This window comes from Tamandua tetradactyla, chromosome 1, assembly GCF_023851605.1.
Source record: "Tamandua tetradactyla isolate mTamTet1 chromosome 1, mTamTet1.pri, whole genome shotgun sequence".
NCBI classification, from domain to species: Eukaryota; Metazoa; Chordata; class Mammalia; order Pilosa; family Myrmecophagidae; genus Tamandua; species Tamandua tetradactyla.
Window position 1 is genome coordinate 228,214,627 of NC_135327.1, and position 17,218 is coordinate 228,231,844.

The following is a 17,218-nucleotide window of genomic DNA, read 5'->3' on the forward strand; positions in this document are numbered from 1 at the left end:
CTGCTTCCCCTCCACTGCAGATTGCTCTGCCTTTTCTAGAACTTCACATAAATGGACTCATACAGAAGGTTCTCTCTTGTGTCTGCCTCCTCTTGCTCATTGTAGCCTTATCCCTTTGGGAGGGAGAGAGGAGGATGTGGGGCAGAGAACTAGGGACCCCACTGGATGCTAGCAGGGGGGCTCAGACCCTGGAATGGGCTCACCTTGGATACTCCAGCCTCGCTCGAGCCACCACAGCCAGACCCCATCTGCACAGAAGAGCCATCCCTGCTGAGCCCTGCCGGGATTCCCACCCCAAGGCATTGTGAGCAAATAAAACAGGCTCTGTTTAAGCCACTCACTTTTGGGGTGCCCTGTTTTAAAGCCCAAGAGTTCTGAAAAGATTTTTATCTTAAATCTCTCCTACTTCTCCTTACTCTCTTCCATATTGCCCTTCCCTTTCTTAGGTCGCATCTGAACTAGAACTATGCATTACTTGGAGCACGGGTTTGGAAATGGAAGAGTGTTTTTCGCAGACTTCACTTCTGTGGGGCTGACAAATCTCTACCCCCTGCCCTCTTCCCTTCCCATCCAGAGTCCTGGTGCTGGAATGACAGGAGGTTCAGAGAGAAGAAGGCGGAGTTTGGGAACCAGGAGTTCTCGTTCCGCACTGAACAAGCTGTGTGATTCTGGGCAGGGAAACCAGAGTTCCTCGGCGTCTCCTGGGCTGGTGGAAGGCAAGGACAACTGCAAAACCAGATGGCTTGGTGTTCGAGTGCAGAAGTGCTTTCCATTTCCAGAGCCCTGACGGGCCTTCTGGAATGTATTTGCATGCTCTCTGTATGCCTAATAATCTGTCATCAGATTGAACAGGCCAGAAACACCTGCCTCTCCCCTGGAAGACAAAATAAACACCGTTTTTGCCTCATGGGCTTTGTTGGGAGAAGTAAGAGAGGCAGCTGTGTGTGTGTGCGTGTGTGTGCGTGTGTGTGTGTGTGTGTGATTTGTTTGATTCTGTTATTCTCCACATTGTGTTTTCGTGTTCTATTTTAAGGCTGGATATATTCAGGCAAAGTCTGGGTGATGGGAACATTCTCCTAGGCAGGTGAAAGCTGAAGTTTGCATGAAGAGGTGCGTTGGCTTATGGGGGCAGGGCCCTGGGGCTTAATTAAGACTGTTAGAAACCACCTGCACGCTCAAAGAAACTACGGCAGTCCCGACCCCTTCCCTAACATAATCCTAAACCAAGAATCATACTAAATGATAGAAGTTAAGAAACCCAACCAGTTTCTGATTTGTCCCATGATAGTTTCTTCGAAGCTTTGTTTGAAAAATGTCAAGCAAATCTTTCCGATTTTTTTTCTCTCATTTTTTTCTTGGTGCCCGAGTTTTGGCTGGCGGCGTAGATAGTGGTTCCCAAAGTGTGAGCCCTGAGCTGGCAGTGACTGTAGCCAGGAACTTGCTGAAAATGCCAGTTCTCAGATCCCACCCAGATCGCCCGATCGGACAGCCAGGGGTGGGTGCAGCAGGCTGTGTTTTCACAAAAAACAAGCCTTTTGGGCAATTCTGAAAGAGCCAAGTTTGGGAACCATGGCCTCAGACATCACTGCACCATTTCTCAATGTGGCCACTCTCTGGAATCTTCTGGGGAGATTTATAAAAGCTGCAGGGCTGGGACTCCTACACCTTGGATTCTACTTTAATTTGTCCCGGGTGGCTCTTTAGAAGCGCCCAAGCGACTCTAACGTGGCAGGCAGCCTTGGGGACCACAGGCATGGGGAACCAGCTCCTCAGGCATGAGCGGTGGGGAGCAGGGGGCAGCAGAGAGGGCGGGCGGCCCCTCGGTTCAGGCTGAAGAGAACGTTCCGCTGAGCCGAACGGTGGGGAGACATCTAAAGGAGACGTGGCAGGCCTGGGGGTATTGAACTTACTCATAAACCCCGATGGGACGTTTCAGGCAATGGGCACTTGGGGCCCACTGGAAGGAAGAAAACTTAGAGAAAACCAGTGAGAATCGCAATTAACACAACTAGGATAAATTAGGCTTGAAAATTCCTTCAGAGCCTGTGCTGCGTTCTGGGACTCTGCCTGCTGTTCATCTTCTGAGCCTCTAAACCAACACTCACTTTTCTCCTTAAAAAATAAAATCCTAGAAGGGGAGACCTCTGCTTTTTCAGCCTTTTGCTGGACAGATAATAGTTACCTTTGCACATACACACCATAGCCAATTGAAGGAAATTAGGAAGATAGTTTTTAAAGTTTAAAAAAACTATAGCCATAAGATGGTGCAATGGTGGCTCCGTGGCAGAATTCTCACCTGCCACGCTGGAGACCCGGGTTCGATTCTTGGAGCCTACCCATGCAAAAAGAAAAGAAAACTTGAGAAATGGATTTTTTTTTAGGTGGAAAAGTCAGATGTTCTTTTTTTTTTTTTTACATAGGATCTGATATTTTAAATTTATTTCAGAATTTTATGCTTTTTATTTGATTTTTTCACATTTTGGAGGATGGGTGGGGCAGAATATGGAATCAGGTTTTGGAAAACAAGTGATGAACAAGAAGGGAACCAAATAGCAAAGAAGGAGGTGGCAATGAAAGGTAGAAAGAAAGAGATAGATGAAAGGGGACTGGAAGTGAAACACTGTAAAAAGGGGTCTGTCAATGGTCAGGTTCGTGTGTCAACTTGGCCAGGTGGTGATGCCCGTTTTTCTGTTTGGGCAAGCACTGGCCTGTCTGTTGTGATGAGGACATTTCGTGGACTTAAATCATGATCACATCAGCTGCATCCACAGCTGATTCCATTTGTAATCAGCTAAGGGGCATGTCTTCTGCAATGAGTGATGCTTAATCTAATCACTGGGAGGCTTTTGAGGAGGATTCAAAAGAGACAGGTGCTCTTCCTGCTTCAGCCAGTGAGCCTTTCCTGTGGAGTTCGTCCAGACCCTTTGTCAGAGCTGCCAGCTTCACAGCCTGTCCTACAGATTTTGGACCCTTCCATCCCCACGGTTGTCCTTCCAGCCTCTCCTGAGAGTTCATTGAGGACCTTCATCAGAGTTGCCAGCTTGTGGCCTGCCCTATAGACCTTGGACCCTTACACTTCCATGGTTATGTGAGATGTTTTTATAAATTTTATATTTATGGGTATCTCCTGCTGATTCTGTTTCTCTAGAGAACCCCAGCTAATACAGGGAGGGATTTTTGTCTGTTTGGTATCTGCTCTGTCAGCCCCTCCTATGACGATTCCTGATACATAGTAGATGCTCAATAAAATGGGCTTCTGCTGGATGAAGGAACGACCTCCCAGGCTGCCTCATGCTCGCATACCAGGACACTGGGACTGCCGGATGCCTGGTACAGTGAGGACGGAGATCGTAACCCATTTTTCCTGAAGAGTTTCCCAACTGTACTGTGGTAGGTGTTACAAACTTCTTCCAGCCAAGGTCCTTTTTAAACCAAAACTTCCAAAGGAACAGAGATTGAAAGAGTAATTCCTCAGAGTTGCTGGCTAGTCTTCTGTTCCTCTTCATGCCCCAGAAAAGGCAGCACTGCCTCTCACTTCCCTGGAAGCTAACTCACTGCTTAGGGCTCAGCGTCCTGGGCGTGCAGCTGGCAGGGGCGGGGGGGAGCTCACCGTGCCAGCCGCTTCCCGGTGCGTCCCTCACGCTATGCATAGCACAGGGGTCTGGCACGGGGGACAGTTGGTGGCACAGGAATGTCCCGTGGTTCCAGCCTTGCCCCCTGGACCCGCCAACCCAGACTCCCGGAGAGTGGAGGTGAGCAGGGATCTGATGCCCAGGGGAGCAGATAGGAGGGGCCTCCGTTTTCCTCGTGGGCTCCCGTGGGCTCCCTTTGGAGCAGCGGTCCCTAGGTGAAGTGGAAAGCATCCTAGAAGTTACAAATTGCCTTTGGCCTGGGCGCCGGGCCAGGTGGCCCCCAAAATCCACCATCATTTGTTGTGCCGTTGGCAGCTCTCCCGTCTCCTAATGTAATCACAGTCATTCCCGAGAGAAGGGCAAAGAAGAGATGGTGATGTCGGGCCCCCAAGAGAACTTGATTGCACCTAAAATTTCAGAGTAGTGTGAGATACCACAAACCGAAGGGACAAGACGGCAGGAGTGTGCGAGCCGCGCTGACGGCAGTGCTCCATCCCTGCAGACGCGGGAACCCAGATCAGTAGGGACAGAAATGCAGGCTCCTCCTTGTGTGGACACAGTGGCCAGCGGCCTGCTGGAGGCCGCCTCAGACCCGCGTGGGTGCGGGAGTGACCAGCCACAGCCCCAGGCCCCGGGCCCACAGGGCGCTGTGTCAGCAGTCCCCGCCGGCCCTGCCGCCCGCGCCCCTGCAGCCTGGCCCAGGCTTCTCCCCCCGCCCGCCCAGCTGCAAACACTCGGCACCTGGCAGGAGCCCTGCCTGCAAAGGGGACCGTTGTGGGGACTCAGAGACAGGTGTCGCAGTCCAGGTGGCCGCACGGAGCCCGCGGGGAAATGGTGCAGCATGGCAGGGTGCCCGAGGCTCAAAACCCTCTCTCTGTGCACCAAGCCCAAGGCAGGAGCTGCAGCCTGCCCTTGCCCATCCGTCCTGGAGAAGGGAGAAGGGTCATAGCCCCGCTGTCCCTGAGGCCTGGGAGAAGGGTCAGAGGAGACGGAGGAGGTGTGCCGGGGAAGACAGGATCCCAGGAAGGAGGAGTGCTGCTGACTCGGTGTAGGGATATTTCCCCCCGAGATTCTCGTGCCTTGGAGCAGCTGGAGGGAAAAACCTGCAACTGGGGCTGTAACCTATTGGAGGCTTTGAAGCTTGCTCCGTAACTACTTGTTAAACTGTACTTTGAAATTTATCACTGTTCTGCATATATAGTTCACAATAAAAAAAGAAGAAACATTAAAAAAGAACAAAAACCCACAGTCTGTATGAATCCATTTACAGAACTGCCCTGAGGGACAGCAGCAGCTGGGGGAGGGGCTGTTCTTAAGGAGCAAGAGAGAGCTCTGGGGAAGCTCTGCCCAATTAGTGAATGTTACTACATTCAGATTATACCTCAAAAAAAGTTGAGAGAAACACTGCTTTTTCATGGCTAGGGTATTGAGGAAAGAGGGCGGCTTGGTGGGAATTACGGCTGGAGAATCGGAGCTGCGCGTTGGGAGCTGGGGGCACCTGCAGGCCGACCAGCTCCAGGGAGGCTGCATGAGGCCAGGCCCACTTCTCCCGGCGGCTGGGCCCCATCCACACCTCCTCCGAGGTAAGGGCGGCCCCTTCCCAAGGGGTTCCGTGGGCTCTGGCATCCCTGTGGGGTGTCCGGATGCTTTCCGCAGCCAGAAGAGCGGGAGGGGCAGAAAGCAAGCAGGAACCAGCAGCAAACTGTCCCCCTTTCCCCCCAATCACAGCTCGTCCCCAGCCAGGACTGGCCGCTGGACTGGGAAAGGGGTGGCCAGGGTAGAACCCCACCTTGCACGTGGCCCTGCCCAGCTGCCCTGGAGAACACCTCCTAGAGAAAGCCTGAGCCGCCCTCCTACTGCCCTCCAGGCCCCGTCACAGCCTCGGGGTCAGAGGAAATGAGGAGTCTTCTTTCTCTGCTCTGGCTCTGGCTGACTCTTCCATTTGCCCCGTGCAGGGGCTCTGAGCAGCCAGTTGAGGCGGATGCTGATCCCACGTTTCTATTCCTGCACAGAGACTCGAAGCTGGTAGCCATGAAAGTGTGGCCTTCCAGTGCGTGGTTCCTAGCAGCGCTTTCCTCAAGAGAAAACCCCCGGAGCACAGGCCCTTGTGTGCTCTAGACGTCAGGAAGTTGGACAAACTTGAAATACACAAGTGCAAAACAAAGAAGATGCTTCTCAATCATGATTTAAAAAAAAAAAGAAGCTGTTTTTCTCTCGGATTTAATTATATATATATATGGTTCATTCCCAAAACCATGTTCCATTTTTCCTAAAATCTTATTCTCAGTGGGGAACATGTCAAGGGCTTTCTGAGAAACATCTTTGGGTCCAGGATGCATTGTGAAACAAGGTGTCTGTGCATTATTTTGAATATCGAAAGCTTGGCCAGCCTGTGTTTTTAGTGACCGCAGCCAGTGCGCTGGGCGGCTGCTGCCTGCCGGTCCTCCAGGCCAGCCTTCGGCCTGCCTCCCGCCCGGCTGCCAGGACCTGTAGCTCCATCAACAGTAACCTGAGATGGGACTGTTCAGGGTTATAAGTTAATAGGACATTTCCACTCTTCTGACCGCAGAATCCTTCCTTTCCTGCCACGTAGAAACGTTTACACAATCTATAGAGCACGGAGCTGGGCTCCTCTCTGCCGTACACCTTGGCAAAGGTCATGCCTGCCAAACTTCTGTTCTAATGGCACAGTGTTTTTCATTAGAGACTTACTTTTCTTGCTTATACATCTGGCCTCTCAGAGCATTACAATTTATTTTAAAAACATGTTCCACCTTAACGCATCTCATGATAAATTGTGCGGGGAAAACTTTAATCACCTATCACATGAACGGATTTTAATTCTTTGCATTGGAAAAATATTTCATCTGGGATTAATTCCACAGCAAGCAAGAATGAGGCCAAGCTGTGTATGTAGTGTGCTTAAACTCATTTCACAAAGAGAAAAAGATACCTTCGGTAAAAGACGTGCAATGTCAGAGGACTTCCCATTTAGCAAATGTGAATGCTGCTCTAAATGTTCCAGCAACTGTGCAAACCTTATTTATATAAATAAGTGTTGGCCCCTTCAGAGTGGGGCATAAGCTTCCTGCAATTGTATTCCCCCTACTCAAACATTTTTAGGATTCTTCTTCAGAAGTTTGCCTCAAAGGTCTGGGTCACATTCTTTTCAAAAGCATCATCAGTGATAGCAAATATCCCTCCATTGAGAACAGATTTAATCTTTAGATTACTAAGTATAATTAGCTATGTGCAAAGACATTTTTTCTGGGAAATCATAAATCACTTAAATTGAATCAAGAAGCAGAAAAATTAACTGGATCAAAACCAGGGAAGAAATTTAAGAGGCCAGAAGCCTAGAGATATTACAGGCAAATTCTTGCAAAGTTTGAAGGGCATAAATGCCTAATAAGACTAAAATTTACTAAATTTATTTTTATGAAGCAAACAATTTTTTTACAAAACCTAGGAAAAGGGTGCAAAAAAAACCCTTAAAAAATATAACCACACACAAGGAATTCAATGCCAGAATCTTCCCAAAATGCCCGCAAAATTAAATTCAACAAAATAAGTTTTTTTAATCATAATCAAGCATATTTAATCCTAGAAAGCCTAAATTTAATGTTATTAGGACATTTATTATTAGGAAAATAGTTGATGTAATAAATCATATAAAGAAAACCCCCACCATCTCAATATATGATGAAAAAAACTAACTTCTTCCCCTATTAAAACAACTAAATTTAAAAGCCCCTTAGTAAATATTAAACCAATAGCCAACATATCTCCTAATTAGACTCTAAAGGAGTGGAGAAAGTGGAAAATTAATTCCACAACCTCCCATTGCCATGCCTCATTCTGCCTGCCCAGAGGGAAACTCTCAACATTTTTTTTTATAAATCCTTCCAGAAATTTTCAATGCACACAAAAGCATACGCATATCCCCTTTGAAAAAACACAGAGGGAGTCATACCCTACACATACTATCCTGCGCTTGCTTTCTTCATTCCATAAAGCTCCTTGGAAATCTCCCCATCAGCACAAAGAGATCTACCCAAATTTTTCAAGCAGCTGAGTATTATCATATGAATGAACCATATTTTAATTAGTTACAAACCCATTGGGGACCATCTTCCAGTTTTCTGCAATTGCACACAAAGTTACAGGGAACATTTGTGGATAGCGTCACCTGCTGGTGCTGGTATAGGATAAAAGTCTGGAATTGGAGATCAGTGCCTGGATGGATACTTCCAGATTAGCAGCCTAAAGGCTGGATTAATTTATAATCCCACTAAAAGTGAATGCAGATGTGTAAGTAATTGTTGAAGCGAGGTCACAGGTACTTGGAGTTCATTTCACTATTACATTGACTTTTATGTATATTTAAAATTTTCCATACTTAATGGTATGGTGGTAGAGGCATTCTCATTAAAATCAGGTACTAAGTTGCTGAAATAATTCTGTAACAAGACAAGAAACATAAATAATAGGTAAAATATTGGAAAACAGAAGAAAATCTGCCTTTATTTGCAGATGATACTTTTGTATAGAAAACTCAAGAGCCCTGGTTGAAAGTTGTTATAAAATAATGAGTAAAAATAAAAAATTCTTGCAGTGATCCAGGGATAAATTATTGGAAAGTGTAAATTTTTAAAAGATCGCATTCAACATATAAATAATCTTGGCAAGAACTGGAAGGGATCTATTAAAAACGAATAAATAAAGCAAGGAGATTTGAAAAGACTGAGAAATACAATGCTCCTAGATAAAGGTGACTATTGAGTTGTAACTTTAACAAAAATTCCAAGGATTTTTTTTTTTTTGAAAAATATAAATTTCCATCTGGAAGAAAAAACAGGAGAGTGTAGCCAGAATACTTGTGAAAAGGAAGAGTAATAATAGGAGTTTCACTCTACCAGATGTTACTACACATGCTAACGCCAAAATTATTACAATGACTTTGAACCGCTGAGAAAAGATTGACAAATAGATTAACATTTTAGGACAGATATCCCTGAAAGAAAATTCAATACACTGAAAAATGAAGCATCACTAATGGAGAGGACATGGATTATTTAATAACTGGGTGGGAAAAAAAATCACATTAGATGCTCACTTGATAGGACATGTTGAAATAAATCCCAGATGGATTAAAGAGGCAAATGTGAACATGGAACTCTAAAAGAACTAAAAGGAAATATAAGTGAATTTTTAAACTGTTTTTTGGATGGGAAAGGAACAAATCTATAATAATGAATAAACTGCAGAGAGTTGTCTGCATAATCATTTAGAACATCTGTATGTAAAAACATTATAAACAATGTTACGTAATAAGCTGCAAAGAAGAAAGATACTTGTCGCGGATATGTTGAAATGGCAGAGTCTATATTTGCACCTGGGTTTTGCAAAATACTTTTAAAAGAAAAAAAAAAATCAAAACTTTTGGGGCCCCAGCGGCACCATCGTATTTGGGGGTGTACGCTCGCAGGGAGCGACTTTGAAGAAGAGAGCTGATTTGCAGACAACACTTATGCCATCTCTAGCGTGCCAGGATTTTGCTGCCTGGCTGTATGGTTTGTTGTGTTTGTTTGCAGCTCATTTCATGGATTCGGGGTAACCCTTGACCGAACAGTGCTTTTATCTCCATTTCCTGGAACATGACGAGGTCTCAGGAGGGAAGGCCGGCATCCTGGGATTACCCATTTCTCCATTTTAGGAAGGATATATTCTCTCGTGGGCAGCCCATAGGAAATCAACGTGCACGGCCACTTGTAGTGGGTCCCCAAGGGGAAGCCAGGCCCCGAGAGTCCTGCGCAGGCCCCAGGGGGAAGGGCTGCAGAGGCTACAGTGGGCTGGGTGCCAGGCCTGCCGTCTGTCCTTCTACTCGCCCTGAACTGCCCTGAGCAGGCACCTCCCTCCTCCTATCCTACACGAATTGTCTCCTGCCGCTGTCACCCAACAACCCCACTTTCCAGATTAGGAAACTTCAGCGCAGAAAAGCTAAGTGGCCGGCCTGCAGAGCACACGGGGGGCGGGGGGGAGGGGGGAGTGGGGGAGCTGCACGCTTCCCCACGGGCACCGATGCCTAGTGAAGAGCTCAGGGAGTCTTGGCACTTCACGCTGAAGCTGTGGGGAGCCAGAGACCAGGTCCTGGAAGAATTATCTTTTTATGTTTGATAAGGAAAGACTGGAGGGTAACAAGCCTGAAAGGCTTGGCTCGGAGACAGAGAAGTGCCTTAAGTCCTCGGTAGCTGAGACACAAGCCACGTGCAGGGGGAGGGAGCTGGGGGACGCCCCGCCCCAGGCTTAGCCAGCAAGCTCCAGAAGGGGCAGGACCCCAGGTGGGCACTGCTGCAGCTCTCCATGCTGCGGAATTCATCACCTTCCTGAAACTCTAGATCCTCTTCCAGGTCACCCCTTTCTGAGACTTCTGTGGTTAATTTATGTCTCTGTCTATTTCCAGGGCCTCCGTTGTTTTAGTTGATGAGGCTAGAAGTTGCGGCTTTGCCACCAGCGTGACACTTCCACTGCATGAAGAGATTTCCACTTAGTTTAAAACACAATCATGGTAATGAAGTTCATACAAATATTTTTAGATTTTGCTAATTTGGAACTAAACCAACATCAGTTAACTTTGGAATTTGTTGCTTGCTTTTTGATTGCTTCATTTTTATTCCACGATATTGTGAATGCAATGGAACTCCATTAGAAAACAGGCATGTTCTGAGTCCAACTTTTAAAAAATGATTCATGTTAAATGCACTAGAACTCCATCTATCTAAAAGAGGGAAAATAATGAATCCTTTTGCTATATGACTATCGCCCAGGCACTTATCTGATGTTTTTTCAAGGCTGAACTGATAGGTATCTGAACAGATGCTATTCTCATTTCAAAATGTTTAGTTCTTTGGAATTTAAAATGGATATACATCACCAACTGCAAGGGAAATTCTTTTTACCTGCTGTAAATTGCAGCATTAGCTTCAAGTTCTATGCAATGTTATATCCGTGTCATAAGATTTATTTTAAGACCATCATCTCTGAGTATACACATTTTCATAATCAAGTTTCCTTCTAAAGCCTCTCTCAAAAGTGAACAAATTCCATGCAATAAGCCCTCCTAACATCCCTTTGCTGCTGCAAACATGCCTTCTTTTCTGTTATAATTCTTTGTCATCAAAATCCTTTGGTGCCTGGTAGCAACCAAACAGGTTTCCAATATTTGATCTCAAATAGTTAAAAAATAAATAAAGGGGGATTGTTCAGACTAAAATATTTGGCTATGCCTCAGGGAAAAAAATAAAAGGTACTTTTAATTCATGGTTAGAACAACGTTGTTCTGATTCTTTTTTTGCCAGTGCTGGGAGGAAGAAACATAAGATGATTCATCCAGTGCGAATGGGAAGGCTGGTGAGAAAGTGTACAGAAAATCCAGGTAAGATGAAGGAGAAAGAGATCAGGGCTCTGTGGGGAAAATGCAGTCAGAAAACGAGAAGCAAGGCTCTGTGAGTGCCGGAAAACCTTTAAAGCCAGCGATATCCGACCCGGGTTGGTGGCAGAGGCAGGGTGAAAAGTTTCTAGGCCTCCTGCTAAACGCTGGCTGGTGTGCCATGTGGGATTTTAATTATGCAGACATCTGTTGAGCAAAATGTACCGCTAAATACAGGGGCGACCGGAGCGCAATGACATTCCTGACTCAGAGAGCAGAGCTGTCGGCCGGGAGAAGGGCAATCCCGGCTTCCCATCTCCCCAACAGAGAAACAATTACTGTAGATGCGGGACTGGTTGGCATCCTCGGCCGTGGATTTAATTAAGTAACCCTTGAGTGGCAGAGAACAGAACAAACCACTGTATTTAACTGTCAGTGAGACATGCCACAAATAACTGGTCCAAATTCCTCCTCCTTTCCCTCCCGCCTCCCAAGGGGATGTGGTAATGTTTTTCTTAAATTCGCAAGTTGCTTCCCCTTCCTAATTTAGCTTTTTCTTCCCAGTGGCATCCAGTAAAGTCGTCTAAATAGATGGCAGGAAGAAAATTTTCACAATGGGATACTTGAGAAGATGGAGGCAAGGGCAAGGAACAAGTCGCCATTTGCATTCCATCCCTGGGCTCAGTGAAAAGGGTGGCAGGGCACAGAAGTGTCCTGGGTGAAAGGAAAGACCCACGGCCCTTCTGTTGGCCACCGACTGGCACCTTGGAAGGTAAAGAAGCTCCGGGAGGGAGACTCCAAGCAAAGGGTTCAGGTGGTCAGAGGGAGCCTATTAGCAGAGAAGAGGGAAAAGAGAGCATTCGGTTGCTTTAGCAATGAGTGGGAGCCCTCCTCTCTGCTTCCTGGCAGCCGCCTTCCAGGCAGCCATCCTCCATGGGTACCTCTAGGTGGAAAGGTTTTTAGAGCCCCCATCCCAATCCTCCACCAGCTCTCCTCCTTTGGTCCAGTCCCCAACCTAGAGAGTCCACTTTCTGCTGAAACGCCTTTCTTCTGTTTGCAAAGAACAGAACCAATTGCAGTGAAAGGACCACAGGTTGAATTTACTAGAAGGATGCCCCAGTATCTCATGGAACCCAAGGAACAGTCTGAAGACCAAGCCTCCCACGGGAGGCACAGCTGCAGGCGGCACAGCCTTGCCCCAGGATCCTGGATCCAGGTTGTGATTCTCTTTTGGGTTCACCAGCCACTGTGCTCAGCTCCCTTCCCCCCAGATGCCCGTGACGCTGCAGGGTCCACACAGACATGTGGCTGGACACCAGGACCCTGGTGGGCCTGGAACAGATGCCAGGATCACGGCTGCTGAGCATACCTGCTGAGTACACCTGCTGAGGCGTCAGGAGCTCTGTCCTCCTGCAAGGATCGACTTATTCCTTGGAAAGGGCGCCCCTCAGAAGGCAGTTACTGGGGATCCACTCTTGCCTGGTGAGTGCTCCCTGCGCACCCCCTTCCCTGGGCCCAGCATTGCTTCTCCCAGCTGCCTCCAGGTTGCGGCATTGCCTCCTTATGCAGGGTGGGCTCCAAGAGACATGGTCCTTGCACGCTGGTCAGTCCTGTGTCCCGGGAGAGTCCGTCATCAGTGACCTCTTCCTGCTCCAACTGTGCACAGTCTGCTCCATGACTGTGTTGCGAGGCGTGAAAGTGAGCCGGAGCTTCTCCCCTCCTGTGTGCCAAAGTGAACTGCACCTGCACCTCTGACAGGGCTCCCTTCCAAACCCCATTTTCAAGTGACGATAAGAGAAGTGGCTGTATGGTTTAGGGGCATTACATGAACGGTTGTGCAGGTTGTCTACCACATAAGGCACTGCCACATCAGGGTGGCCCTGTCCACACCGTGCCGGATGCCGTGGGTTTGCACATTTACTAAGAATTTTCCAGCAGATGGCAGTAAAGTGTCTTGCTCTAACAAAATCAGAATATTGCAACACCTTCCGCCAGTTGAAAGTAAAGTTTCTTGAAGCCTGGGGGCCCTTTCTGTTCACAGAAAGGTGACAGGGCGCCCGGGGTGCCGGTCGCACAGGCCCTCAGCTCCCTTACTTGTCCAGCCTAGAGTCCTACCGAGCGGATGCTGGTATCATGGATTTGTTAACAGTCGGAAAAGGAGGGCTTTTGGGTTTTCTGCATGTCTTTACAGTTTTTTACAGTTTAAATAAATCTCAGAGAAATCATGTAACTTGGCCAAGGTGGTTGGTGGGTCCTAAGGTTGGTTTCTGTAAGCCCAGAGCCTTGGCACGGTGCTGGGAGGTCAGGAAACTATGGCCTCGGGGCTCAGACAGACCCAGCCTAAGCCACCCTGGAACCAGGTGCCTGGCCCACCTGCACAGCCTGCCGCAGAGACCGCGCACCCAGACCTGGAGCTGAGCGCATGGCACCAGCTGAGAAACAGGTCACGCTCAAATCGCTGACATGCAAATGGAAAATCACAACATTCTTTGTGGAGCTTTAAATTTGCACGATTAGGTGCTACAGAGATTCAAAATAGGTCACAACTGTTCTCAAAATGTTGGGCTTCCTTAGATCCAAAAATACTTTGAATAAACATTTGCCATCAATAATGCATATGAAATTTTAGCAAGAGGGTATAATGACCAAATCTATATAATGGTAAAAATTAGACTTCATTAAATAATGTTTGACAAGCCACAAATAACACTCAATTTAAAATCCAATAGGGCAAACACTATTACATCAACCACTGCTAAAAAAAAAGGCCTGTTTCTAAATATTTTATATTGATTCCTAAATTATCACCAAGGAGACCTTTATATACTTTTCCTTAAACCTACTGAAACAAGAAAAAGTAAAAACTCTCTCTACCATGAAATAAACAGTTATAACTTTTTAAAATTTAAAAATAGCACATGAACACACTTTTCCAAAATATTTTATCCATACAAATGTTTACGGAGGCATTTGGAATATGTTAGTTGTTTAATGACAGATGGTTTCTGGTTTGTGAGATTTGGAGTGATGCTTTTATTTCTTCTTTATCTTTTATATATTGTCCAAGTTATTAAAGGATTACCTGTTGATATTTATAAAAACAGTAAAACCACCATTCTTTAAAGCAATTATCATTGAGCATAGAAAACCTCCATTCTTTAAAGAGCACCACCAAATATATGTCTAATTTTATGGTCTACCAAGACTTCTTAAAAACCAAATGACATCAGTAGTGATATTACTAGAACCACAATTGTATGGATAAATCTAATTTTTATAGTCCAAAGTCCCTTAACCAACTGGTTAAGTGCAATAATTAAGACTGTCATTTAATCCTTTTCTGAAACAAGCAGAATAGCTACAAGTCACTATTTTCTCAACAATAACCTTTGTGACAAAATAAGCCACAATTTATTAGGCCTAGATGTTTGCTGGAACCTACCTCAAAGGGTTGACTTGAAAAACACAGCTGAAAAATTCTTCATTCTTTCAAGGTTAGGTGCTAGCCTGGACGTCTTGGATCGGAGATGGCTGCATCCAGGAATTTAAGGTCAGTGTTTATGTGAAGTAGGACCTCAAACCAGATTGAGAACCCAGCAAACCTATAATCCTTTAAGAGGGAAGGTTGAGGAAAGGGTCAGGAAAGCAGGTCCCCATGTAAGTGCGAGGCTGTCCTTTGTTGTTACATGTAAATTAAATATGCCTGCTTCATGCTCATGGCTTCTGCCTACCCCCTACCCCAGCCTGCCCGCATCTGGGCATAGATGTTCCTATAGAAGGCTCCATGAGGGCAGGAAATGCAGCTCTTTTTCATCATAAATTATCTAGCTTAAACTCTACTTGTCTACGAGTAGGGGACTGGGTCTGAGGGGCTCTAAACCACCGCTGGTGGAGAGGTCATCTGTCCTTGGCTGCAACTGCCTGGAGGACTCAAGACTGCCCGTGAGCATCTCCCAGGCCACTCGGGGTTCACAGGTGGCCACGTGCGAGGCCAGGCAGCCCCCCGACGCGCTGGGAGGGCTGAGTGCGTGGCAGCCTCCTCTCATCGGCAGAAGCGTGATGAGAAGCCAGTGCTCAGCATCTCTTTGCCAGCACCACTGGGTTCACAGTGTCCCACAACAGGTGAACCAATTCACACGTTCTGTACAGAGAATTGAAATAAAAGATTTGGATTTTGTTTTTAAATTCTCAGATTTTTCAAAAGGTAAAAAAGCCTCATTTTGCTCTAAGTGTTCTGTCACGAAGTGGTTCATCTCATAAATCTTCCACATTGCGTATGATTAGATTATAACGCCATCCTAACACTATTAAATAGTTGATTACTTTCTCAAGCTGACCATTTGTTAAGCATGAAACAGTGGATGAAGTGAGAAACTTCAAGCACAAAAGCAAGGAAGACGGGAAAGGAAACCCACCGCTCCCATCACTGCAGTTTTCACCCGATCATCAGGCGTTCCCACACAGGCATCCAAGGAAAATGGTCTTAGTGAAGAAAGATGAAAACTTCTCCATTTTCTCTGATTGTTAAAAGATTCATAAGACAAGCTGGGCAGGCAGCAAGGAGATCTGGAAGGAGGAATGCTACAAAATTGAGAGTGAATATTGTATTTTCCTATGCAATGAGTCAAAGAAATTACTCCAAGGAAACAAAATAGGCCCAAGGAAGTAATAAAACATCAAATCACAATTTGATGAAGTAATTCTGATTCATTTCAGGCAAAAAGAAATAGTACAATCTTGGGCATGATGAGGTTTAAAAAGATGTGACAAATAATGATGACAGAGATGAATCTAGAAAATACCAAGACAAGCTGGGTAGGTTCCTTCGTTTGGATGAAACAGGGCCAGCATGGAAACTCCTGTCTGCATGGATCCACCTGCCCCTCAGGCCTGGGGCGGGTGGGGATGGCTGGAAGGAAATGTCCCTTTAGATCAAGGACACCCCACCATCTAAACAGGACTCATAAGTCCATCATAAAGTGCCCAAGGAGACAGGAAGAGTGAAAAGGAAATTTATAATGCTGTTTTTATTTAAAATTTTATTGAAATTCTCCCTTACCGCCATCTAGCTTCCTAAGTGAAATGCACCTAAAGTCTAAGCCTAACGGCATTCTTACCAAATTACTCCTTAAATCTCCAACAGTGTGACTTGGGAAAGTGGGAAAGTGAAGCTGGGATGACAGGGCTACTGAAGACAACATCTCACAGGCCTCCTTCCTGGTTGGTTCACCGTGAGGCCAGCCCGAGAGCTTTCTGTGCAGGCCGGGCCCATCTGAAGCAGCCTCATGAAGAGGAGGAGCAGCTGAGTAGAGTGAGAGGAGAGCGTGGCCAGCCCGGGGCCACCAGGAGACTGCGGGGAGCCCGAGGGGCCTAGGCTCTGTGCTCAGGCCACAGCAGACATGGGGCAGGGGCACGATCCACTTCCCGGACCAGTGGTCCTGTCAACTACATCTGGTCAAGAGGGTGTGCAGTTTTTAACAGAACAGTAACAAGGGCCTCAAAATGTCTATTTTTAAATCTACCTTTGGAGCAAATCCTATGCATGAAAATGACCACAAATAGTTCCTCGTATAACCAAGCTATTAATTTTTAAGTATTACATAAATTTTAAAAATGTGTTTTGCACTGCATAAATCTAGAATGCATTTAGTTCAAATATTTAGAAAGAAATTTAACAGCTGTTATTCATAAATCCTTTGCTGTGGCTTTAGGGATAAACACAGGACTTTGCTTCACTGGGTGAGTGGCTGGTAGCTGTCCACTCTCTGCAGGAGGGTGTCTGAGTACCCGGGAGAATAGTACCTGGAAAAGAAAACTTTATATTAGTCACTCGTGAAAACACTCCACATGGCGGACACACAAGATCCCACCAAAGGCATTTATCTGGATAATTCTATATGTCAAACCTCCATCTCCAGGGTCATGGGACCCAGGAGTGCTCGGTGCACATGTGAGGCGGGTAGGGGGAGAGAATACTATCTCCAGAGACGTCTTATGTAAGCGTCAAAACATGGAAGGAAGGTAAACATAAGGGCAGAGAGGAGACACTCAGCACTACAGCAAGCTACAGCAACGCAGTGACAATACCTAACGACACAGCCTTTATTTTTATTATACCAAGTGGCTTCTGCTTCAATTGTCTCCGTGAATGGTTTCT

At 46.3% G+C, this 17,218-nt stretch overlaps 1 protein-coding gene across 3 annotated transcripts in view; it reads right to left on the reverse strand.

Annotated features, from left to right (window-relative positions):
- Window positions 1-16,069: 16,069 nt before the first annotated feature.
- SPAG6 (sperm associated antigen 6) overlaps window positions 16,070-17,218 on the reverse strand; it is an 85,413-nt gene continuing 84,264 nt past the window's right edge. For all 3 annotated transcript variants that reach the window (XM_077154112.1, XM_077154118.1, XM_077154127.1), the window contains one exon: window positions 16,070-16,863. In XM_077154112.1, coding sequence (XP_077010227.1) covers window positions 16,794-16,863 — 70 coding nt within the window. In that variant the 3' untranslated portion in view covers window positions 16,070-16,793. The remainder of the gene's footprint in view (window positions 16,864-17,218) is intronic.